The sequence below is a fragment of the Candoia aspera genome, chromosome 3 (genome assembly GCF_035149785.1).
Source record: "Candoia aspera isolate rCanAsp1 chromosome 3, rCanAsp1.hap2, whole genome shotgun sequence".
NCBI lineage: Eukaryota > Metazoa > Chordata > Lepidosauria > Squamata > Boidae > Candoia > Candoia aspera.
In genome coordinates this window covers 158,547,890-158,575,169 of record NC_086155.1, presented here as the reverse complement: position 1 = coordinate 158,575,169, position 27,280 = coordinate 158,547,890, and the positions used below count along the sequence as shown (strand labels likewise).

Genomic DNA, 27,280 nt, shown 5'->3' with positions numbered 1-27,280 from the left:
TAGTATGTACTGGAGGGGACCACAGGATAGGTAATCCACAGGGTCATGGTCTTAGGAGGGAACCAGAGATTTTTGAATAGCTGAAAAGAGCACTGCTGCAAAATGAAGTGAAGAATGTCCTGGGATGAAAATATAGAGCAGTACAGAGGAGGGCCATGGAGAGCTTTGACAACAGAATGAATAGTTGGTATTAATTAGTAGTCTCACACATTGCATGCGCCTGTTCTCTGTGAAACTGCATCTTTGATACTGAAAGATCATTGGAAGACATGGATGGTTTATGTTATTGAAAGAAAAATCTAAGTCCTTGTGGACACAAACAAATCCCTCAGGAGGAAAATAAACTCTGTATTACAGCCTTTATTAGTTACAGCTTAATATAGTGATGCAACTATTTAGGATATGTACTGAAACTAAGCAACTATTTCCTTTTTGGAATACACAGAAAAAGTAAGCTGCTTACAGAAGCTGCCTGTTTGCGAGCCTGGTTTATGAGCTCTTTAACTTCAGAGATGTTTCTGCTTAGATTCTCCTCCAGCATTTTCAGAGGTTTCAGCCTTCCATATAACAGACCAGCCTGGATTTCAATTTCATTCACTTTTCTTTCAGCTGATGCTGCTGCCAAAACAGAAGTGGAGATATCCTGAAAGAGAGTTTGGGGGCAATTCTACTAACTATTTAGATAATACTTGTTTTTTAAACTGCAAATGAATAATGAATAATAATGAATACACACATTAAAAAATTATGTGATCAAGAATATATTTTCAATTTTTTTATTGCTTTTTCACTCAGACTTGCCAGTCTGAAAATGCTAACTTTCAATTGAAAAGATAGTAAATCTCATTACAAGTTCTCACCGTATGAGCAAAGTAGACTAGTGCAAACTGCTTTTAATGTAAATAAGAGAAGGAATGCTTTGGATTAAAAATTAATCTCACTCTTGCATGCAGTAACATTTCTAGAAAGCAATCAAGCAGCAAACCTACCAGCATTTGTTGAGTCAATTATAAGTTCATTTGTTTTCTGCAACGTATCATTAACTTTAGACAATGCAGATGAAGTGTTCAACAGCTTCTCACTAAAACCACCAGGGTGGCTTAAACCATCAAGGGCAGTCAAATTAGCAGAAAGAGCCAGCCTTTTTATTGCAAAAATATTTTCACTAGTATCTGAAACACATGATTAACATAATTTGATTATCCATCATCCTGCTTGTAAACAGAGTAGAAGATTCAATCTTTGAAAATCAGTTGCTATCAGTCTCAGGACCAGAGTGAACCTAATACAGGAGATCTGTGAACAACCTCAAGTAGGTTTTTTAGTTTCCTAAATGTAAAGTGTACCCTGCTCTGATAAATGGGCTATTACCTTATGACTATAAGAACAAGTAGTCACAGCATAAAAAGCCTTTGGATGCAGAGTCACAACATCCAAGCATATGCTTGCCCACCTCCTTTAGTCCCTGGCCCCTATTGTATATGGGGACTATTAAGGTCCATATGAACTTAAAGTGTTTTCCACCTGATTGTTCCCTATCACATGGTGGTTTACTTGCATTTAAATGAGTACAAAAATATAATTTCAGACCCTGCTATATAATTATCAAGGTCTGAAATTGAGAAGCTTGTGAGTCTGTGAGCAGTTCATTTGCTTCTGTACTTTGGGTATAACGCCTGGGCAGAAACATAAAACAATTCTAATATAACAACAACCCATTCTAATGTGACACTTATTAAATTAACAATTAAATTTAGGTTTCTTTTAGTCCACTTCATGTTCCTGAATATCCTGAATTTGTGTGTGTTTGTTTTAATCTTAAGAAATAAGAGTAAGTTAACTAAGCCATCAAAACCAGAGTTAGCATCTTATGGTAGGAACTAAAGTTATACAGTTGAACAAATTATATGAACTTTGTTTTTTTTTGTTTTTTTCTATTGTAGTTTTTCTTTTAGATCTGGTATATAAGCTAGGTGATGTCTCTTACAAAGTAGTAGTAGTAGTATCATGGAAAAGAAAATGAATAAATTCTAACTTTTAATCAGATTATCAATACAAGAAGCTACTACTCCAAGGCTTGCTATGACTGGTTGTTACTTATACATGCCATGCTAAATTATGGTTATTGGCCTGTGGAAAAGGTCAATAAAATAAATTCAAATCTGCAATCCTATTTCAGCATGGCAAGATGTGTCTTGCTTTATATTTTAGAGCTTTAATGGGCAGATATCCTTTGCTTAGTATGATGCATAGCAATGCAGAAAAAGTCATTTCCTACTCATTCTGTTTTTTGTATTTTAAAGGCATGAGAACATGATGAAAACCAATAGCAACCATACATAGTCCACTTACATGCACACTACTTTTCAATATACTCAGAAATAAATAGATTTTCCTGTGGTAATAAAGTTAAAGAGATCTGCCTTATATAATGAAGGGAGAGCCAGTTTGGTGTAGTGGTCAAGACACCAGGCTAGAAACCAGGAGACTGAGAGTTCTAGACACAAAGCCAGCTGGGTGACCTTGGACCAGTCACTCTCCCTCAGCCCTAGGAAGGAGGCAATGGCAAAGCACTTCTGAAAAAACCTTGCAAGAAAACTGTAGGGCCTTGTCCAGGCAGTCTCCAAGAATTGGACACAATTGAATGGAGTGTGTGTGTGTATATATATAATGAAGGACAATGTTATCAAGATGAACTTCCCTTACCTCTTGGCAATGCAGTCAGCTGAAGCAGGGAGTCATTAAACTTTTTAGCAATTCCTCTGGCCTTCACTTTAAGTCTTTCCACTTTTATGTTAATCTCATTTAACCCTGACCTGAGTCCTACAGAGGAAAATATTTGTAAATCTGAGGCAGTAGATTACTTTCTGAAAGAAACCAAAAAGTACTGAATCATACCTACATAATCTGTACTCTATATGCTAAAAAGATGCCAATTCAGCAGATGGCTATATATAGCTTAAACTAATGAGCAAAGCCAAATGTTGCAAGGGAACACGCATAAAAAATACACTAAAACATAATTGCAGCCTATGCCAAATAGGTAGCTGTTTTATTGCTTCCAGAAGGATAATTTGTAAGTGGTCCAGGTTTATAGGCTCCTTATTACAAAATTCCCCATGCTAATATATAGCAAGCAACTTTTCCATCCCCTTTCTACAAAGATCTCAGGTGGAGTAAACTCCTTGACTTTATTAGTGCAACAGTCCTGTGATGACATAGGGGTGTTTTTAATGATAAAAGGTCCAACATCCCCTAGTAAGCTTCATTACTGAGCAGGATTTCAGATTAATATCCCAACCTATATGTTATGAGGCTTACCATCATACTTCTTGTGAAGACGTTTTGCATCAGTTAAGACTGTGGAGCTAAGCTGAAGAACATTTTTCCCAGTAGTATTAAAGGGCCCCTTTTGCTTAAAACAATCACACAACAAGAAAACATTATTTATGGGAAAAAGCAGTATTAAAATACATGTTTCTGGCATGAGATAATTTTTGGAAAACACTGTTATGTGTTATGGGTCTATAATTTAAGAAACCCACTCCTATAGTTTTATATCATTTTAGCTTAAGCTTACAATCTAATCCTATGACTAAATATACAAAGAATTTATTACTGTGAGACATAAAACAATGAACCATAAAAACACATCTTCACATTCGTATCAAGAAATTATATTAGAAATAGGGTGTTGTGAAAATCATGAATACTTCCATAAAATGTTTTTACTAAAATGGTCTTGTACAGATGTAGATGACTTTCATCAACACATTCCATAACTGTTAGCTGCTGTGGCTTGGACTTGTTCCCAGGGATCATGGGGCTGCACCAAATGCTTACAATATGTATAATTATTTGGATTTCTGTGAACTTTGACCTCAGGGAGAAGGTTCTCATCCCTTAACCCATGCACAAACAAATACACAGTAGGAAAAGAAGGACCAGGGGTTAACCAGGTGGCACATCACGAAGATCCAGTTCTGCATGATCTAAAGATTGGGGCCACAGCATGCCCTCCAAGCCATTTTAGGTCTGCCTAAAATTGAAAACAAGTTAAGTTCCAATTCTTTTCAATGGGATTGAATTTCTTAAAAGGAAAAGTTTGGACAATTAAGGAGATACTTCTCATTCCTTGCTTTCATTCTGCTTTCAGAAGCCCAGAAAGATATTGAGTTTCTAGATTCCAATATCAGAGTTTTCAAAATATGATTGCTGAACTTGAGAACAAGTCAAAAGCTACTTCCATTGTATGCAGTGGTGCTTATTCAAAGGATTACCTGAATTAAAGGCAAACCATAATTTTTTTTTCTAAAGTTTACATAATTTCATAATTAGAAAGAAAACCTGGATATTGTGGTTAGCCATTAGAACTTTCCAAAGCCTTTCATATTATTTTGACAAAGGAAACAGAAATTCATGCATAGGATTTTTTTTAATCTGTTATTGTGGGGTACAGGACTATGCATACTCAAAGCTGCTTTAAAAAGAGTTGCTTTAGAGACATAGGTATTTTAATGAGGCAAATCCATATTTTTTTTTCAGATTTACTCAGAAGTCTGAAAAAAATGTAGCTCCTTTAAACAGATGATGTGCTGTCATTCCCAGATGTTCCAAAACATCTCTACCACGTAACTTTTGAAACATGAATATTTATAGTGCAGAACGTATAAATGTATTAATATTACATGAACATCTTATGCACTTACCACATGTACTGGATCATGTATAATCTTATCAACATCACTTGCCAGGTTCTCTGCACTTTCAACTAAATTTTTGATGGTAGAGTACACATGGACCGAATTTGTCACATTCAAAGTTACATTTCTAACATTCAAGAGGCCACTGCAATAGAAGATGAAAATTATACCTTTTTGCATAGAATTCTAACCTATTAGAATATTTATCAGATTGTACAACAACCTAGAAATAATTTTAAGCCTTCTGTTTGGATCATGGTTGCACTTGAAACAAAAACATTTTCATTATGTTAAAAAACATAGAATAGTTAAATATTGAACATAGTTGAATATAGTTGAATATTGAAGAATACATTACCTTTCACTCAGATGCAGTCATTAATGCCAGTCTCTTGTTACACTTGAAACCTTATTTTCCTCAATAATTTTACTTATATTCTAGGTTATTTCAGTTCCAGCAATCCTTGGCCCACATGTAGCAATTAAGTATGTTAGAGCTTAGTATGAAAGAAACATATCAACTCAGAAGAGCTGCAGTATCAGTACATCACTGTTGGTTACAAGTGCTGATGAAGGAAATTGTGACCATCCTTTTGAAGTGCCTATCATAACTCCAGATTTGCTTGATGTTTCATGAATCACATGCATATAAAATCCATGTTCTTAAGATCCTAAGTGTGCAGAATTCACAATTGATTTCTGGCATGAATGTAGGGTATGAATTCTATGCTCTGGACTGGAAGCCTTATATTTTCTATGTAAGGTTTTGTGTCTAACAAGCTTTGAGGCAGAAAGCCATTTCTAGCAGGCAGACATCTTAGGGATTACAAATTGTTATCTATTTCAGTAAGGCATCACCTTAATGACATCCATAAGTTAATTATACATTAACCTATTCATAATACTCTCACCTGTCTAATGCATGAACAATTCTTTCTAACTCAGCAGCATGATCTTCTGTCTTATAGATAAGTTCAAGAGCTCCTCGAGTAGACATCTGCATGACCAGGTCATCCACGTGTTGTCTTAATTTACTACTCCATAAGATCAGTTCATCCTGGTGTATTTCTAGACTCTAAACATTCAAAATCTGTTAGTATCACATTATGACTAATTAACTATATAAGGGTTATGAGTGTTCAGTGACTTACAGATGTAGAATTAAATATATCTCTTGCAAAGGCAGAAGCAGCAGTCATTTGGATTTTTCCTTCTTTCATCAGCATAACAGAGAGCTCCTCATCTTCTGTAACACTCAGCTTTTTATGCTGTGGTATCATTACAACATTGGGTATAATTAATATTTTATATCAGCTATTATAGAATAAGTATATCCTGCATAAAATCCCTTTATGCTTAAAGGGACACAAATGTTAAGTGGAATACACTTTGACTAATTCTAATATTAATCCTCATTTTTTTTCTTTAAAGACTACTTAAACAGTCAGACAAATCTACTATAAAATCACATGACATATGCTGTGAATCTTCTTACATTGAACTCCTTGAGGTTGTTATTAATAAGAACAAGCAGACGGCTAGCCTCTTTGGCGTTACGGTTTGCTACATTCACAACATCCTGGGCTTCTTGATGTTTGGTGCTATGGTCAGATAAGGCACGTTTTGCTGCTTTTTGAAAGCCCTTCATTTCTTGCTGTGGTCTCCAATATTCTCTCTGGATTCGTGCCAGCAATTTTTCTGCATGTCTAATAATTATAGAACATATACACAAAGTTATGTAAACCCTCTTGAAAGTAAAAGCCATCCTACAGGAAGTTAAGATCTGTCTGATACAGTTAATGGAAAATTTGGCTTTGTTGTTTACTTATATTGTTTTTACTCATCGATCGCTCCATAAAATCATCAACCAAGGATTACAGGTTGGTGCTTTACTTTGTAAGTCCAAAGTTGCATATAATCTTGGCTTGTTTGGATACATTAAAATGTGATCCATGTTTGAATATCACAAGATGTTATTCCCAAAATGGTTAGTTTAATATTTAAACAAAGGAAATAAAGAAGTAGAAGTAAAGAGACTATAAACAGTAGCATTCTGTGCATTCATATCCCATACCATTAAACTTATCTTTTTGGCATAAAGTGGTGAATGCACTCAATATTTATTCTTGCCATGATCTCAAGAGCAGGAATATCAATGGAAAAGTATCAGAACCCTTGATGAAAATCAAGAGACTTTCTTGGATGGCATCTTCTTGGCTACAACTTCAAGAATATTTCTGAATCCTTTCAAATATATTTTACAAATTTATTCTATAAATTAAATCAGGTTCAATTATTTTCCTTTTTTACAAATTCCCATTTTGATATGTTGTCTAGATCCATACAAAATTACATTAAAATACAGTTTTGGATTTTACCACAAAATGTTGCTTGTGGTCCTCAGTTATGTACCTATCTTTGATATATACTCCACATAATAGAAATTTTAGCCTCAGCTTCTAATACATTCAAATTCTAAATAAATTTCCTCTAAAAACAGCTTGAAACAATTTATCTGCAGGAGGTATTAGTTATGTATAGTAGACTGTGTAATTCTTGGAACAGGAAATTAGAGCTGAATTTAAAACACATATGAAAATCAATGAATCATGTTATACCTTTAAAAAAAAATGAAGTATTCTAATTTTGGCCAAAATCTCCTGCTGTTTTATGACATTAAGCTTTTAGTTTGATTAATATATTAAGCATTTTAGAGCATCCATTTAGCAATGCACTCTTATCATAAAGAGTTAGATATATGTTTTTTTAACTTTCTTAAATATTAATCTGAACATTGCAGCAAACCACAAAGAAACTTACTTTAATTCATGTATACTGTTTTGATGCAGCTGCTGGAAATATCTTCCATGCATTATGTCCAACATCATAGGAATTTCATCTTGCAGTTTCTGAAGCGTTATATTTAATTGTGGGAAATCAGTACCCACTGTTGTGTTAATAGTGGCTGCCGTTTCCACAAGCACTAGGTGGAGAAATAAAAAATAATTTAGGAAGAAAAGAAGATTTTAAAAATCACTTTATACTTATTTATATATGCACTTATTATTTATTAAATTTATACACTGCCCATCTCACTGTATAAGTGATTCTAGGTGGCTTACAAGTAAAAAAGAATTTTAAAAATTTACAAAAAAATACAAAGTTAAAAAGACGGAGAGAGCATACTCAACCCACCAACCACCCCCAGGGCTGCATACGACCATTAGAACCCCAAGCTAGCTGGCGGAGCCAGGTCTTAACACTCTTCCAGAAGGCTTGAAGAGTGGGGGCCAACATCACCTCCAGGGGCAATGGCAGAAAAGGCTCTCCTCCTGGACCCCACAGAAACAATAGATTTTTCTTGATAAAAGATCGTTATAATATATTTATATTTATAAAAAGACTTTTCATTATAAATTTATTTCTTTATAAATAATGTTTTCTTTATAAAACAAATGTAGAAACAATAGATTTTTCTTTATAAATGATTGTTAAAATATATTTATATTTATAAAAAGACTTTTCATTATAAATTTATTTCTTTATAATTTTTTCTTTATAAAACAAATGTAGAAACAATAGATTTTTCTTTATAAATGATCGTTATAATATATTTATATTTATAAAAAGACTTTTCATTATAAATTTATTTCTTTATAAATAATTTTTTATTTATAAAACAAATGTAGAAACAATGGATTTTTCTTTATACGTATCTTCGACAGATAAACAAATCACATTCCTTCCGGAAAACTATAATCACCCCAAACCAAGCAGCACGTTACCTTTAACTGTTGCCTGTAATGTGCTGATAAATTTTGCCAATTCTTTACTCTTGTTCAAGGTACCTTCTGTAGCAGTGCTGAGATTTTCTCCTCTTTCTAGTATTCTAGTTAACTAGTACAAAAGCAAATACATATTTTATGTAATATGCTATTGAAATAGTGGCTCTTAATTACTGCATCAAAGAATGAGGAACATATCTAGAATTCCTACCTAATTTTATGCAAAACAAATTTTATTTTGTGAAGTTAGCCTTTTATATTATTCTTATCAAATAAATCCTGCAAGAAGAGTCAAATGTTTCAAATACTTAGTGCAGTTTTAAAGGTAAAGGTAACATCTATGCTAGAAAAATTTGTAGTGGAAAAGTAACTGCATTTACCAGGAAAGGGTAAATTCTTGTATTGAGTTTGAGGGGAGGAGATCATCTTGCATGCCCTGAGAAAAGGTTAATAGAGCTGGTCACAGCTGAAAGGAAGAGATGGTAGTTTTTGCTGCAAATAATGAAAGCAAATGGTTGGAGGAAGGGAGAAACTACCACTCGCCAGAAGGTGAGTGAGAAGACCACCAGTGGGGTTGAGATCAGGACTGCATGAGAGACCAAACAGCCACCACAAAAGCAGCATTTCTGAGGCAAAGGCACTGAACTCAATAGCATTTATTCCAGAGTAAGCATGCATGGATGTCCTTTCCATTAACCTTGCAGCTTAATTGATCCTGATTCTTTTTAGAGAGCAGGAAAAATACGACTCTTTTGCCAGGCCTCTTAAATTTCTTCCTGCTACTACATGAAATGAGCTGGACTAAGCAGCAACCAGTGCATACTTAACTTGGGAATAACAGCTACCGAACTCAGTGGAACTTGCTACAAAGTCAAGGTGATTAGTCCTGGGAACAAATCCCTTTCTTGAGGATTTTGGACTTCTTGTCTTTCTCTTTTTTCCTTCCCCATGCCCTATTTCAATCTAATTTTTGTAATTACTGTTGCAGGGGGATGTATGTGAGTGTGTTGTGCATGTTGTCTGTGTATTGAGAGATATGAGGGAACAATTAATTCTGCAAGTGGGACATCTTATTTACAAGCAATTAATTTTAATCAATATATTAATTAATATTAGCTATATTTTTTTCTCTTGGCTTTGCCCTGTTTTGGAGTGTGAACTACACATAGACACACCATTTGGCTCCCCATCTCTCTCTCTCTCTCACTATACAGAACTAAACATTTTATAATTACCTGGTTCAATTCAATGTTGTGGTAAATCTTCTACTTGCAGGACTGTTTTCTAATAGGTAAGCTTAGACTTGAAATAAAGAAACAAAATTCCTACCTGTTTGTGGAACTGTTCTGAAACATTTGATAGTGTTTCAAGATTGCCATTCATAATTTTCATTAAGTTTGGACTTTCTTCAGCCCCCAAAGATTCCTAGAAATAAAATATGTATGCAAATAGCTGCAGAACTGGAGACAAGGACTTTAACCTGGACTTTTTAGCATGCAACGATTCCCACTTAGTGCTTTAACAGCCCTTTCCATCAAATAAAATTCCTAGCACACTTCAGAATGTCTACATAATAACTAGCAATTTGCTGATAAATATAGAAATGAAATAAAATCTATTATTACATTGGTCTGTAATTGAAAAACTAATTGATCAATATGTGAGATTTTAATTCAGTCAAGATGTTAGTGAGATACACTAAACAATATTAAGTTACAGCTTCAACTGCTGAATCTTAGAGAAATTGAATCCGTAATCACATTTCAATGTATGTTTACTAGCTCCATGTAGTGATTCAGATTTGAAGGACAAAATGTGATTCAGAGCACACATGGGCACACTCTCCTTAAAACAAATCCATCTTTCCCAAGAATCAGACATCAGCTGTGAAGGAAAGGACACTGGTGCATACCACACATGCTCCAATTCACATTTTCCCTTCCACACTGGACAGCTGCACAGATAACTAGATATAGATCAGAGCCCCCCACATTAGTTTGAGTATGATTACTTTGAAGACATTTTATAAAGACAATTAGATAATAAATTAGATAAGTAATAATAAACAACTATGATGGAACATCAGGGAAATCATGAATTATCATCATCATCATCATCACCATAGAACATTGGGAGTTCAACATGTGAAATGTACAGGTTTCTTTCCATGAAATAACACATAGATTTATTTTAATGCATTCATACAGGACTCTTTGAATAGAGAGAGCTATTATGGTTGAGAAAGCTGTTCCTTAACCATAATAGCTCATAGAACCAGGGAAGCCCTTCAGCCCAGCTGCACAAACTTGGCTTAGTAGCTGGGGAGTTCAAAACAGCTGATTCCACATAACTGTTCATGACTAGAAACAGGAACAAATTAAACCATATTTAAAATAAGCCAACGGTAATCAAGTTACTAAACTTAAGTTAGGTAAAGGTAAAGGTTTCCCATGACATTAAGTCCAGTCGTGTCCGACTCTAGGGGGCGGTGCTCATCTCCGTTTCAAAGCCGAAGAGCCGGCGTTTGTCAGTAGACACTTCTGTGGTCATGTGGAACTAAACGGAACGCCGTTACCTGCCCGCTGAAGCGGTACCTATTAATCTTCTCACATTTGCATGTTTTCGAACTGCTAGGTTGGCAGGAGCTGGGACTAGCAACGGGAGCTCACCCCATCACGCGGATTCGAACCGCCAACCTTCCGATCGGCAAGCTCAGCAGCTCAGCGGTTTAACCCGCAACACCACCGCGTCCCTAAACTTAAGTTACTCACACAGTAATATAAACTGCAATATAAAAGATAAACAACAGCTTACCTTTAAATGTTTTGTGACATTTTCCAAGTCTGAAAGTGTTCCATAAGGTGCCAAGATAGCACCAGTGAAGTTTATCAAAAGTGTGGCTTTGTCAAAATTATCCAAATCATTCAACAACAGCCCTGTGCAGTCGTCATCACAAGCTGAAGAAATAATTTCTAGATATTATTTTCAGCTTAATATATTTATTTGTATTGATAAATACATTAAGTTTTGTATACTCATGAACTAAAAAGAGAGAAAGTGAAGAAATTTCAAAAACAAAAAAGGAGCAAGGCAGCCCTCAAGCTTACTCCCCATACAGATTATTTCATTGTCTAATGCAAGGGTGGCAACTTTTGTGATCCCTTTTTAGAGTCTCATGCTTGGGGACCAAAAGGTAAAGGTAAAGGTAAAGGTTTCCCTTGACGTAAAGTCCAGTCGAGTCCGACTCTAGGGGGCGGTGCTCATCTCCGTTTCTAAGCCTTGGAGCCGGCGTTGTCATAGACACTTCCGGGTCATGTGGCCAGCATGACGACTCGGAACGCCGTTACCTTCCCGCCGAAGCGGTACCTATTGATCTACTCACATTTGCATGTTTTCGAACTGCTAGGTGAGCAGGAGCTGGGACTAGCAACGGGAGCTCACCCCGCCGCGCGGTTTTGAACCGCCGACCTTCCGATCGACAGCTCAGCGGTTTAACCCGCAGCGCCACCGCGTCCCTTATGGGGACCAAAAAGTAAGGGAAAAACTTTCACAACTTCAGGATCCCTTTCTTGGTTAGACTATGAACATATACAGGGTTAAAAAATTTTCTCTGCAATATTCAGTACTTTAACTCATGTACACTACACAGCATTTACCATTTTGATACCCATTCCTTCAGTTTAGAAAGAGTTTTGGAGCTCTTCATTGCCACTTTTCTTCTAATTATACTAAATAATAACTCTAGTTTATTTATGCACATGTTGAAAATAACCAGTTCCAACAGAGAATCTTGGGTAACTCTCCCACTGACAGAATTTACATTCATTCTTCTACTCTGCTTTTTATTCCTCAGCCTTACTTCACTGATCTGAAAACAAAGCTCTTATCTCCCAGATTTTGTTCATGAATTTTAGGTGGAGAAAGCAAAAGAAAAAAGATAAAGCACTTACAAACACATTCATTTTCCACAAGAGCGTGCCTTGATTCACATTCATCACACAACTGTCCTGTTACACCTGGCTTACAAACGCACTGCCCAGAGATATGATCACAGTGGTAATGGAGAGAGCCATTTGGGTTGCACTGACATTGTTGACATTTGCCGCCTGGTACTTTAGGATCTCCATAGTGACCTGGAGAACATCTAGAAAGAATCAAGAAAAGTTAGCCTTTCTTGAATGTCTAGTCTTGTAAAAAGGACACCTTGAGTCTCCTTATCATAATGGCACAATGTCCTCTCTATTCTTTCATGATCTTCAGTCTTTTATTCCAGCATGCTACAAATCTCACATTACAGTCCTACTGAAAGAGTTTCATACTAGGATTGGACCAGTGTAATGTATAAAAAAGCAAAGGCATATTTTGGACCTAATGATGGCACATTTTAACACTTAGAAAAGCCCAATAAATACAATATCAAATATCAGGTTTAATATCTTAGTCACTAAGTGTTTATGTTAATACTTTAATTCTACAATGAAACAATATAGCAACTTGTTGTCCACTACATGTATAATATGTTTAGATTTGGATTTCTGCATCCCTTTTGCCATATACAAATGCTATCTGAATCAATTAAAATTAAGCTATGTAAACACTTCATAATATAGGCACATTTGTTGCAAAAGTTGTAATGAATTGAATGCCTCACCTTTCACAATACTGCCCGTCATATCCAGTGACACAAGCATTGCAGTGGAAATCATTTATACCTTTTGCAACACATGTTGGACTAAAGCTTGAAGAACAAAATAAAATTATAAGTTTTAGAGAAAATATGTCCAACTGGTATATAATTTTATTTATTAGATTTATAACGTTTGTTTCATTGAAAAGGTTAAGGCAATGTAGAGAGCATTGCTCCTCCCATTTTTTCCCCACAACAACCCTGTGAGATAAATTGGGGTGACAGAGAGTGACTGACCCAAAGTGACTCAGTTTTTTTTTAATCGTATGGCATAGCAGTTTGGTGTTCACACTGCTTTTTCTTGCTGGGAAATCCTTGTGAGATCCAGCAGCCAGATGCGTAGACTATTTAGCAGTGACAAATCATGTTGCCCGGTGCACCACGAGGAGGCTAGTCTACATTGCACCGAGTTGGGCTAAGAGAAAGTCATTGGCCCAAGGTCACCCAGCCAGTTTTCATGCCTAAGACAGGACTAGAACCCAGACTCCTGGTTTCTAGCCCAGCACTCTAACCACTAGACCAAACTGGCTCTCAGTGACCCAGTGAGCTCCCACAGATCCAGGTAGACCTGAACTTGAATCCCCCTATTATCGCCCCAACACCTTGTGCAGCCATATTTAGGTATGTAGGAATATTCATGTTTCTTTTGATGCCTAAAGAGCCACAGTTCCAGAAAAGATTTACCATTCAATTCTACTAAGTGTTCAGCATTATACATACTGATTCAGAAAAGTCTCATTTGTTTCAATAAGGCTTATTCCCAGGTAAATAAGATTGCTGCTTAGCTATATTAATGCATAAGTACAATACTGTTCCTTGGTACAGTCTTAGTGTAACCTTGCCTGATACATTCTCTAAGTGCTGAACTGTAATTCTCATAATTGCCAGGGAACATGAACAGCTACATTCAGTCATTGCAAAAGGCTAATGTAACCACCAGATCAACCATTTCACCATCTTCCATAATGTCTACTGAATTAACTGACTAAACTGAATTACAAATCCCATTTTGGTCAGGGATTTTAAAAAGAAGGGTGGAGCCGCCTAGAAATGTACCTGGCAACAGCCTCTATTATTGATGTAATACTATACTAAGTATAATAATAATTAAGACAGCCAGGTTAATACTTAGCTACCTTTCAGGGCTCATTCTTGGACATGCACATAGTAAACAATCATCAATGGATCCAGTTACTTTGCCATAATAACCAGTGGCACAAATATTGCAGTGGTCACCAACTGTATTATCTCTGCACTCCTAGGAAGCAATAATTCAGGAATTTTAAAAGAAAAAAAACATTTTAATTAATTTTAAAAAATCCTTTCTAGTTCAAGAATACACAGTGCTCTTACTAATCCCCTAAAATGTCAAGAGATGGGAATGGCAGGTAATATCTTCATTCCTTTAATTATGAAATAGGTTGGTATTTATAGAAAACCAATGGAATAAAAAAGTAGAAAATTCTTGCTGCTTCAACGTGAGTAATCCTTGGAATGAGAGCAGTTAGCTCTGTTTCTTATTTTAACATTGTCTGATGATTGCCCCAATTTCTTCAGGCTATCTGAGTCATCCCTATCAGTGATTAATTCTTGCTAATGTTTCAATTCCAATTGTAAAATTTTAGGTGGTTAGGGCTACCATGCTAACCTATCCTGGCACATTTTCTAGAAAAAGTTATTTTGAATTCAGAGCATCCTGAAGTTTCTCTGTCGACTCTAACACCATTGTGTGACTCAGTTTACTTGTTTCAATCCCTTCTTCCTTGTATGTGGTTTCTTTCAGAGAATAACCCATTAGACATTGTTTGTATTGTTTGTTAATAAAAACAAACAATAAAGCTTTTTGTGAACAGGGTAAAATGCTTTAAAAATATTCTTACAACAGAAACAGTCCACAACAATGTGACAAAATTTGCCGCATAAATGCATTATTATTAGATACATAGCATTTTTACTATGTCAGTATAAAGGCTGTACTTGAAGGGGATCACGCGTTTGCATTTCTAATTTTGGAATTTTACACTATTTTGATCATCTCATTTTTCAGGGACCTTTTTATCTTCAGTTATTGAGTTTTGATACAGGAAGAACCTATCTGTGGGAGTCTACATACCAAACATTTCCCTGTTTCTGGATCACAAGCACTGCTGTGATTGTTGCACAGGCATGGCACACATGATGAAACTAGTGAGGGAAACACTTTGAGGTTTGTGTTTCCATGCTTCTCTCTGTAGTAACCTGGTGCACAGTCCTATACATAAAACAAGAGTTTTATTAAAATTAAAATTTTTAAAGAAGGCCTTTAGGATATTGCAAGTTGTCATCCTAAAATACTTTTCGCTAAGAAATAGCATACCTGACATGAGAGTCCTGCATAACCTACAGGGCACAGGCATTTTTCAACGTGGTGAGCTCGTTCCTTGACCGAGGGCAAGTGATCAGCTTTCATTGCAATTTCCATAGAGACATTTGAGATTCTAAAAAGTATTCCATGAAACAAAGTAAAAATGTATCCATCTTCATTTATCAGACAAGAGATGAAAATTGCTTACTTACTATTTCCTACCAAGTTAGTTGGCTTCTTCAAATAGTTAGAGCTAAGGCTTACAAAACTAAAATGCAAAACTAAATTCCAAAATACAAGATTTAGATTTCTAAGATACCACCAGGTAGTAAAAATTAATAAAGGCCTAGACTAGTGGTTCTCATGGCAGGACATTTCTGGAGGTTTTCATTCCAAAATATTTAGAAGCACCAGCTGGGGAAGGCTGCTCTATATAGCAGAAGCTGTGATAATAACCTTCCTGAATATGATAGTCATAAGTGTGTTCATTGAAGTTGCTCTGAATGTGCACTAATAATTTTCATGTAAGCTACAAACAAGCAATTGCCAAACTGTTTTGCATAACTCAGGTATTTACTCATATGGGGCTACTCAGATCTTCACTTTACACTGCATTTCATCATGCTGCACTGAGAGTTTGTTCTGAAGAACTATGATTTTCAGAAACTTTTTAGAAGAATAACCCTCAAAAACAGCACAGTATAACTTTCTTATCACTTTATATCATATTTATATTTATGTATATCAAAGTTTGACCACAATACTACTTTACCTGCTTTGCTGCAGTCCTTGACCATATGAAGCCTTGATAAGAATATATTCAACACTGCTCAGAACTGACATGAAGTCAGAATGTGAGACAGATTCATCTGAAACAGCATTAAAGTATTTCCAGGTACTCTGTTTAAGACAAGAAAAATATAAATAATAAATTAATTTTAGACTGTCAATAATAGATAATTGTTTAATGAGATTGCTTTTAATTTTTTATCTACAGTTAGTCCTCGTTTAGCAACCACAATTGGGACTGGCAGCTTGGTCACTAAGCAGTCACTAAGTGAAACCACAACTGTGCTTAAGATCTTACTTCAGCTTTCCTTTGCTTTACAAACCTGCAAAGGTCATAAATGCAAGAATTGGTCATAAAGTTACTTTTTCATCACTGCAGTAACTGTGAATGGTCACTAAAGGAGGACTACCAGTATTGCCCTCAATGACCTTCCTTTATGTGAATTTAGCTACAAAATTATTAATCAAAGATATATAAAAGATAAAGTGTTTCTGCATTTAATAAAGCTGCCCATAAAAACTAGTCATGACACTTCCCTAATTAAGTCTTCACTGGCTTTATGAGCCTGGCAGAGTAAAATTAACAACCTGGAGAAGCAAACATATTGTAAGTTATGCATTTTCTAAACTATTGTGCTAAGTTTGAAAGATGTTGAAAGTCATTTTCACAGACAGATGCATCATGACAAGGCTCTAAGGAGCCATGTTGGTGCAAGAAGATCTCTCCTGTTCAAAAGGTGGTAGATACTGCCCAAGCAGAAGATTATTATTTGATAGACCCGAAACCTAAAGAAATATTGTTGCTTATGCCATGACTGTGACAATTCCTTTGCCCTATTATGTAAAGTTTACATAATACAAACCGTATACTTTTTATTCTGATACTGCTCTGCAAGAAGTCTTTCAGTAATGTTTGTGCAAGAATTTCCATAACAACTCTGATATTTGTATTCCACTTTTGGTTCTGTGGTACAGGTAGTCCTTGACATAACATTGAACCGTCATTTAACGATGGCTCAATGTTATGATGGCCTCGGAAAAAGTGCTTTATGATCTGAACTCGCACTTACGACCATCGTACCACCCCTGCAGTCACATGATTGCAATTCGGGCACTTGGCAACCAGCTCACATTTACGACCAGTTGCAGCATCCTGCAGTCATGCAGTCATGTGATCGTGATTTGCAACCTTTTTTGCCAGTTTCCAGCAAAAAACATCCATTGGGGAAGCTGGATTTGCTTAACAACTCATGATTCCCTTAATGACCCATGTTTCGCTTAATGACTGCGGTGATTAGCTTAACGGCCATTATAAAAATGGTCATAAAATTGGGTCAGGTCATGTGGCAACATGACTTATAACCACAATGACTTACAACAGAAATTCTGGTCCCAATTGTGGTTTTAAGTTGAGGAGTACCTGTAATTTATATGTATAACTTCTAATACACATTCATTATTAGAAACAATCCCAGAATGATTACAGTATATAATCTTGGGTCAAATACTAGATCCTTAAAGTTGGTTTCATTCACAGTTTCTGCATGATTCCAAGCAAACATTTGAAAGAAAATAAGGACATTTTTCTGGGACATAGGACATTTTAATATGTCACATGATGATGTCATACAACACAGAAGCATGTTATAAAAGATAAATTACCTTAAGAGAAACTTCCAGTGATTTTTCAATTTTCACAGAAAAAACTAAAGAACAAACATTAAGTCTCTATTCCACCGTGGGCAGACTCCAGAAAAGTTTCAACATATATAACCAAAATTTTAGTCTCACCTCCATCATTAGTATCTCTTCGTCTTGCCTTAGTCCATTTTCTGGAGCTGGAACATCCACGTAGATGACCTGTTTTCTAGAATGACCTCCCTTCATCAGGACTTGTGGTTCAAGATTTGCAGTTCCAAGACCATCCAGAGCATAAAACGCTACTGAATATTTCAATTTCCCACCATATGCCATGAGCTGTTTTGATTAAGTAATTATCATTATTAATCTGACAGACATTCCTGAGGTATTTCACTAAAATCTAGGTCAGGAGCAGATCATCTTTTCCCTCATGGTCTGCCCCAAAATCTGATCTCCAGAATCATCTCTTTTCTCCTAATACTTTCCATATATTTACAAGTCAGGCAAGAGTTTTCTTTCCTCCTGTGCAGCCAATATAATTTTTTTTTGCTTTACATTAACTTCTTGTGCCATTTGAATCAAGAACTATAATCAATATGGCTTATATTCAGTTTTAAAGAGCCAGTTTAGGAATCCAAGATTCGAGACAGGTATGTTTAAAACAATCCATAGTTAACAACTGCATGTCCTTCCGGAAAAGCAAAAGTACTGTATAACTTTACAAGCTTCCCCTCATGAGAACATAGGAGAAAAAGAGATGAGGAGGGAGGATGTTGCAATATTCTGTAATTTGGTGAACATGGTTAAAATCTTATTTTAACATTTTTTACAAGAAGATATGTAATTCAACAGCCCACAATGCTAGTTGACAAGATACTGTACGTCATTTAAACAATACTTATAGCACTTGTTATTCTGCACTCCCTGGGTGATCACTTCACTCTTTCTCCTTCCTCTTTTTCTTATTTTCAACAGCATTTTCCTATTACTATATTCTAGGATCATTTCTATTACTACATTTTTAGCAAATATAAGACCCTAACCCAGAGATTCCCAAACTTTTTGCCATCACACCTCCCTTTAGCATAGTATTAATGTACACCCCTTCCCTAAAAATCCAAACACCCAAATGAACACAAATGCACAATGAAAACAATACAATGAAACTTTGGGAATGGTGGATTTATTGTAACAATGTACAACTAAAAGGTTCTTCACATCTCCCCTGGACTCTATTTGTACCTCCCCAGGAGAGGTACACCTCACAGGTTGGGAAACCATACCCTAAACACACTCGTATTTATCTTCCTTTTAGATATAGTGCTTTAAAATCCAGGTAGCAGTTTTGTTCAGCAACTGACAACAATACAGACAGCTACCCCAGCATCAATGCAGAGTCAGAAAACCAAGGCATTTTATCTGGGCCTCCAGGGACAGTACAGGCTGCAACCCCAGGTTTATGCTCCACTCTCTGTTCCTTAATGTTCACTCAAATTTTAAACTCTGTTGAGTTCTGCAAGCAGTCTTACATATATTACATGGTCTCTAAAAACAAAAATATAGAAGATTTAATATTTTGCTTTGAACATATAGTGAACATACATTAATGAATGCAAATGTCAGTTATACACAGTGAATTCTCTTCAGAATTGTTAGATATTGAGTTGCAGACCCATCCACAGAAAGGATGGGAAAATAAACATCTACCTGATTTCCCTGGAACTGATCTGGCAATTTCCAGTAAAAGGGTTCTGCATTCAAGTGTTGGCGGACTGTTGCTGCATCCATTATGATGTCAGGAAACTGGGAAAATACACCTTTACTTGTTCCAGTAAAGTTACTGAGAGAAACCACATGTAACAGTTCCTGTTCTGGAGACAGGGTTACCTGCAATACCAAACCAACAGTTTCATAAAATGTACTAGATATGGTCTCAGCCTAAGGAAGATTTCACATGCTTTCTGAAAATAACTAACACATTATCCCTCCTTTGAAATTTGGGAGCAATTTTATTAAAGCACCTTATATTTTGCAGTAGTATAAAGCTGCTTCTAAGTTAATGCACAATTTTCTTTCATCTTTTTTATTTGTCTCCACCTTTCCTATAGATATAAAGCAAGCTGAGGATAGGGATGCAGGAAAAGAAAGCAGAAAAGAAACAAAACTTAGATAAATTGTATTCTTTAGACAAAAGGGAATGGTTGATTTTGAGGAATGCACTGAGAATCCTACAGTAAAGACAATTCAAAACAATATAAATTTGCCTGCAACTGAAATGTACATAAATAATTGTAACATTACTATTTATTTATTTATTTAAGATTTGTATCCACCTTTCAATCAACCAAGACAGCTTGCAACAAATTTTAAGAACTTTTAAGCAGCAAAGTAAAGTAATTTGGAGTTGGGTGGTGCCAAATTAAATTAAATTAAATTCTTGATAGCAGGAAATTCTAAAAACAATACTGGGAGCACATTAAGACTCCTCCAAACATTATGGTGTTCTTGCCATCGTAGCTACTATCTAAGCAGTTTACAAAAACAATGATCAAGAGAGGCAGAAATTAAGAGAATAGCAAGCAAATAAGACAAATACACTTTACTAACTGGAACTCGCACGTAGCCTTCTACTTCTGTACAGAATTCTGCCATCCCAGAACAGAAGCAAGGGATGCATCCCAAAGGGTTAATGGCATGTAGAGCAAAGGTCCCGCTTTTGCATTCACTGCAGTGCAATCCAAGCACATTCTCCTGAAGCAAGATGAGATCATTATCAGCTTCATGGCTTGAGTAATAGTCCTATTTCTAGCTTTAATAGTGTGTAGGCCATAGTTATAGCTACATGTATATAATTCTATAAGAATAACTATACTATATACCGATAGAAGCTTGTATTTATTCCATGGTGGCATGTAATCTGAAAAGAGGTCTGTATTAGTTCTAGCCAACTCAAAGCATTTCCCCATGAAGACTCTCCCCATTTTAAAGGTAATTCTTAACTTCTATGATCATAGTAAATATATTTATGGCTCAATTGGGGTGTACCTAAACTGGGAAACCATTTTTTTCTGCAATGATGAGACTTGAAAGTCTCCATTTCTTCATTAGAAGGGCCTGTTGCCTTCCCTTGACTTCTGAGCTTCAGCAGGTTCTTTAAGAGGAATAACATCCTACACTTAGAGAGAAACTGACAAAAGTCCTGTTGGTTTCCTCTTCTCTTTCACATGAGGCTGTTTGGGGTAAGTATTCCTTTTTTTTATTCCATTTTGATGTAATGGGAGAGCGGGTAGGGAATTTTGGTTTCTGTAGAAGTGCCTTTACAATGCTTTCCAGTTCTTGCTGTCTCGAAAGATTATCTAAAGTTTTTTTAGATTTTAACTTTCTCTCCCCCCTACCCTTCAGCTATCTCTACAGCATACAACTGTGATTAAAAACATTGTGAAACTCCTAATAGGTGAATACTTTATGTTATTATGCTATACCTTGCAAATACACACACCAGTTTCCTCTTCGCAGCTGCAGATTCCTTGATTACACGTATCTGCTTTACTCCCACGTACATCACAGTCACAAGGTATACAATCCGGATAGTTCCTGTAACCCAAAGCACATAGGGCACACCTGTCCCCTCCGTATCCTTGCTTACACTGGCACTGAGAAGTCAGCTGGTCACATTGGAGACTGAGCGAACCTAAATGGCTACAATTGCAAGCCTGAAAATACAACATTATAGAAACTTGTAATTTGAAAAAGCCGTGTTTAGGAATTACACTTTTGCCATTAAAAAGTTACCAGTATTACTGTTTTCTTTTACAAGACCATTTGTTCATTTTGCTATAAGAAAGAAAAATCCAGCTACCACTCTAAAAATTATCATTGGAACTCATTTTAAGCCACCTGGCTCAAAATAATTTACAAATAAACTTTTGTAGTAGAATTGTAGTGGCTTAGGATGCAATAAAGTTGATTGTAATAAAATAAGCCAAATAAAATAGAGGAGGGAAAACAGTTTCTTGAGCTGTTCCATTTAGTAGAATGCACTGGATTTTCAAATAATCTAGGATGAAATTGGGCAAGTTCAGAAAGTTTCAGGAAATATCAAAGCAGTCTTGTTGCTATGTATTATCAACTAAATGATTTTAATTGTATCATGGTTTTAAATTGCTACAAGTTGCTGATTTTTACAATATTTTCATACAGGTTTTAAATCTGAAGCTGTAATATATTACGATTACATGCGAAAAAACTGAACTAGGGTCAAATATTTCTATACAATCTTTTAGATTATAGCTAACAATTCAATAGGTTGTAATAGTAATATTTCTTATAGTTGAACTGCCATCATAGAGAATAATTTAGAACTCCAATAGTTGAGAGCTTTGTGTTCTTGATTAGCAAGCTTGATGAGCTTGATTAGCAAAAATAAAATTTTATATTGGCCATTTTCAATGGAAGAAGGATTCTCTGCTGTATGCCAAAGAATGGTCAATTGAGATGAACTGAAGTGAATTTCTTATTTTCTCAAAGACAATATATTTGATTAATTCAATCACCACTTATCAACAAAATTTTGCTGATTTTATTGATTAAGTGCAGGCCACAATATAGTGCCTTATGGACCAAGAGTGTAACTTTGGCTTGAGCATTTTTTAAACAGAATGTATTCCATAGTTTACATGGCTGGATTTTGTTACCTCTTGTTTTAACCTGGTCGTTAATGTCCTGACTGAGCAAGAACCACGCCGAGACGAGGAAGAAGTCTCTAGTGTTTTATTACTGCTATTGTAGACAGAAAATCCTACCAAACTGAAGAAGCGTGGGAAAACCCAGACAGATAAACCCCAAAAGTAAAGGCGGGTCTGTTCTGGGTTTCTTTGAATGAAAGCTCAAAGTCTCTAAACTACGCATGCATTTTCCTCCCTGGATAGAGGCCCCCTCCTGCTCACCATCAGTACTCATGACAGTTAATCTATTTATCTATCCATCCATTCAGATGCATTAAAAAGAGAGGGAAAACTTTTATTTCCATGACTTATCAGAAATAACACATGGTGGAAAGAAACCTAATAGTTTTATGAAAAAAAATCAGTAAATTTCATCCAACTTAAAAAAAAAAATATTTCATTTTTTTAACAGATTGCAACAAGCACATTACCTTGCATCCCTTTTCTGTATCATGACCCCAGAAATTTTCTTCACAAAGCTCACATTTTTCTCCTGTTGTATGAGGAGAGCAAATGCATTGTCCAGAATCTTTATCACATGTGTTGTGAGTATGAGCACAATCACAAGCTGCAGTTAGGGCAGGAAGAGAAACAAATAAACTGCTTGGAAGAATTATTACTTCATTTTTTTTATCCTAGGATACAAGAACTCTGACTCTACTAGAAAGTCAGTGCCTTTCTAGAAAATAAATTATAAACATTTATTTTCCAATTTTCATTAAAAGAAATTTCTCCCACCCACTATTGTCCCTATGCCAAGTAAACATTTTTGCAACTAAGTGTACTACTGCAATAGACCAATATGATGCTCTCCTTTTTGCCTATCCAGTCTTTTTTATCTGTTACTGCTGTTGTAACGGACCAGCTTCATAATGAGTGCTATATAAAACAAATACACTGTAGATAAGGATCTAAAAACAGGTTCTCTAAGAGGCAATTGTGCCATAGTGATAGCACAGTTCTCCATGTTAAAGTGGCAACATGAATATCGTCAATGAAGCACTTTGTATCACTTTGACGTCCTTGTTTGGCACTTCCAGGGGCAATGGGCTGCTTCACTTTTGGAACAGTTTTAGTTATTTCAGGATCCATTTATGAGCTAAAGCTTACGTTTGCAACCACCATCCTGAAATGCATAAAACCCTGGAGCACAATGGTCACACTTGTCCCGAGTCACTCCCGGCATACAACGACACTGTCCTTCCTCATTACAATCTTCTGCAGCTGAGCCAGCTTTACTGCAGTGGCAGGGAAGGCAACCAGTTCTACTACCTAGGCCATAATAGCCAAACTGTAAGAAAGAAAAGAAAAAAACATTTTGGTACATTTTAAGTATTTCTTTTCCTTCTTCTTTATCACTAATACAACATTTGCTGTAGACCCTTGTTGTTCTCTTTGGAAGTGCATTAGAAAGTATTTATTTTCTCTTCTTTTTACAGCACAGAGAAATGTGCAATACTGCGAAATTCATCTAATCCGAAAAGAATAATTATCAGTTTATAAGTCAATCATCTACTAGTAACTATCAAAAGCTAGAAATACATTAGGATCAAGTTTATTAGACAAAACCAATTAAATGCTAATGTTATAAACTTAAAATTTAGGGGGAAATGTACAAAGTACAAGCTTTTACCAGCATACAAATAGCAACTAAAGCTGTTAGCTATTTAATATTTTGATAGTCATAATTTGCACGTGTTGATAATTTGCACATGCTGAATCTTAAACTACTTTCAAAGGTATATTTGTAGATTAAAGAGATAAAACGCTACGTTTAACATGAAATTTTTGAATTTGTATTTGTTACTTACTTTATATCCAATTTCTATTTATACTTAAAGAGCTCTTAAGGAAAAAAATAAGTCTGAGTTTCATAATAAACATCTTTTTCATATAGTACTTTCTCTTTTTTCTCTTCTTTTTACCATTTAATAATACAACTAAAGCAAAAGCAAAATGATGAAAGTTTGTTACATTCCTCACCAGTGCCAGATCTTCTGCCTGTATAATTTTTAATCCGTGGGTCAATTCTAAAATGTGACAAGAGGTCAGGATACTATGACAATGAAAGAGTTTGACTGCACCAACTCAACCATACCTTTCTGGAGGGGAGCAGGCCATCTTTTTCTATTTTGTTCTTTTTCATTTCCTAATTTTCAATTACTATGCAAAAAACTAAAGTTTAATGATAAAGAGATAACTTTAATTGTCTGAAGCTTTATTTCTCTACAACAGCTTTATTGCATCCATGCAGACAGTATAGCTATTGTTTTAAATGTTCATTTTTCAATCAAATTAATTTATAAAACCGATCACAGAACCCCTGGGAGGCTGGGAAAGATGGCTTGGTTACTTCCTGCCTTGCTGATGCCAGCTGTATTTGGAGTAAAGAAAGAGACAGATGTAACTCATACAGCCTGATGAGAAGGCTCTCTCCCCAAGATCTCTGAACTAAAATCAGGCCAGTCGGTTATGATCCCTCGGTGGGCAGCATGACTTCAGGCAAAGAAGAGTAAAATCCCTTTTTGTGTATCATCCTAGTTTGATTTTGCCTTTCAGTTGCTATGAATTACATCTAGATTATTTCACTCTTAGATTGAAATTTAAAACAAAAATATTGTTATAGCCCCTGAGGACAAGCAATGAGTAAAAACTTATGTGTTAGCAGCATAATTACTGTTTCTTACCAAGCATTTGTCACATCTCTTCCCAACTACATTTGCTCTGCATTGGCACAGGCCACTTTCATGATGACAGATGCTGGAAACAGAGCCATTTATATCGCATTCACAAGCTTACATATAAAAAGAACAAAGAGAAAAGATGAATAACCTTAACTGGACAGCATTTCTAGTCAGAGAAGAGTTCTCCAGTTTTATTAATGAGTAGATTCTTGGTATTATACAAAATTGTGTTCATGATAGTCTCCCAACCTTCCATATCAGCTTGTGGTGGAGAGCAGCTCAAAGAGATGCAGAAAAAGGAGATACATATAGAGGTTTCTAAATCAATCTTCTTTCTAAATGAAAGCTAAGTGACAGAATTCTAAACCACCTATGACTAGTATGTAGTGACTGTAGGAAGACTGGGAAATTAAAGGTTGCTTATCCCTGCTTAAGCAATAACCACAACCTAAAATTCTTGACTGGTCATTGTCGGTAAGATAATTAGTATTGAAAATCATCTCACATTTTTAAACTGGAAATACATATCCTTCACTCTAATCTTACTATCAGCAATTGTAAGCAATTTCCTTGCTGTAACACAAAATGCTTTGGCAAAGTCTATGAAAAGTTCACACAGAACATCAGTTCAAAACAAGGTATGACACCCCCAGTTCAAGTGTTTAGTATCAGGGGACCAATCTGGTCATTAAAAAAATGACTGTGTTCAACTTACAAATGCTTAATATTTAATTGATCAAGAGGAACTCACCATAACAATGTTTGTTGGTCACCGCATCCCCATAATAGCCATCAGCACACCTTTCACAGTGACGTCCCACAGTATTTCCAACACATTTCAAACATTCTCCTGTAACTGAGTGACAGTGGCCATCTTCCATTGGATTTACATTGCCATTGCAGTCACACAGAATGCATGTTTTGCCTGGCACTAAAGGATTGCCATAATACCCATTTGCACATCTGCACATAAGAAAGGGACAACTGCATCAGAACAGAAGTTCAAACGACAAGACTACAATTTTTTGAACACGTCATGCAAAGAGAAAGATCATTACAGAAAGATATCATGCTTGACAAGGTTGTAAAAACTGCAAAAGATGTATTGCTACAGTAACAACAGTAATATCACTCCAGCAAGGACTGGTTGCCTAACTGAAAACTGAACCAGTTCAGGACAATTAACCACAGGGTTTCCATGGGTTAACTGACAACTAGTTACTAACAACATTCAGAATAATGTCCGCTAACATCAGAGACAGATAAAGATTCTAAAGATCATGGTTCATTTGCTTAAAAGGGTACATTTAAAACTGGATAATGCTAGGATGCCTGGATAAAGTCAATACATATTTTTCCAATTTATTTCCAATCCTTATATACAGCCCCAATTCTGACAAACCCTTAGTGGGCAAAATCAATATAAAACATGGAATGCAAAAGCCCAATAAATAAATTTATGAAGCTATAATATCTATAAAAAAAAAGGAACAAAACTTATTTTCCTGTATCCCTTTCAACTGCTCTTTTACCATGAGCAAAACTACTTTACCACATAAATCAACAATTCATTTCAAACAAAAAGAACCTTACTACTAATGAAACAAATGTCATATACGTTAAAGCAAAACATCAAAAGCAATATATATTCCAGTTAACTGCTGTGACTATTTAGCAAACTTATTGAAAAGTTTAGATAGAATTTGAAATGAGCTAGTTCTAGAAGTCCATGTTATTGCCATCTACCTCACAACATCTGATGTTGGAATCAAATTTGCAACACATTTTGGATATAAAATAATTCATCCTCATAACTTGCTTGTTGCTTTCGATATAATGTGAGGTGGTGGACCACATCAGGTAGTTGGGCATATTTGGTCCTGAAGGAAAGCCATATTCTAAGAATTCCACAATATGTTTGCT

The 27,280-nt window shown here is 35.6% G+C and overlaps 1 protein-coding gene across 1 annotated transcript in view; it reads right to left on the bottom strand.

The window, feature by feature from the left end:
* The window catches only part of LAMA1 (laminin subunit alpha 1), an 84,808-nt gene that overhangs the window by 25,758 nt on the left and 31,770 nt on the right, over positions 1-27,280 (bottom strand). Inside the window, exons 19-44 of the mRNA XM_063299955.1 lie at positions 26,109-26,320; positions 25,361-25,467; positions 23,784-23,964; positions 23,105-23,241; positions 21,432-21,662; positions 20,557-20,700; positions 19,657-19,836; positions 18,100-18,285; positions 16,292-16,419; positions 15,532-15,652; positions 15,289-15,426; positions 14,312-14,433; positions 13,140-13,226; positions 12,439-12,632; positions 11,303-11,445; positions 9,818-9,913; positions 8,489-8,600; positions 7,524-7,686; positions 6,199-6,409; positions 5,855-5,971; positions 5,615-5,778; positions 4,710-4,848; positions 3,322-3,415; positions 2,707-2,823; positions 990-1,172; positions 464-618 (exon numbers count right to left, since the gene is read on the bottom strand). Coding sequence (XP_063156025.1) covers positions 464-618; positions 990-1,172; positions 2,707-2,823; positions 3,322-3,415; positions 4,710-4,848; positions 5,615-5,778; positions 5,855-5,971; positions 6,199-6,409; positions 7,524-7,686; positions 8,489-8,600; positions 9,818-9,913; positions 11,303-11,445; positions 12,439-12,632; positions 13,140-13,226; positions 14,312-14,433; positions 15,289-15,426; positions 15,532-15,652; positions 16,292-16,419; positions 18,100-18,285; positions 19,657-19,836; positions 20,557-20,700; positions 21,432-21,662; positions 23,105-23,241; positions 23,784-23,964; positions 25,361-25,467; positions 26,109-26,320 — 3,862 coding nt within the window. The remainder of the gene's footprint in view (positions 1-463; positions 619-989; positions 1,173-2,706; positions 2,824-3,321; positions 3,416-4,709; positions 4,849-5,614; positions 5,779-5,854; positions 5,972-6,198; positions 6,410-7,523; positions 7,687-8,488; positions 8,601-9,817; positions 9,914-11,302; positions 11,446-12,438; positions 12,633-13,139; positions 13,227-14,311; positions 14,434-15,288; positions 15,427-15,531; positions 15,653-16,291; positions 16,420-18,099; positions 18,286-19,656; positions 19,837-20,556; positions 20,701-21,431; positions 21,663-23,104; positions 23,242-23,783; positions 23,965-25,360; positions 25,468-26,108; positions 26,321-27,280) is intronic.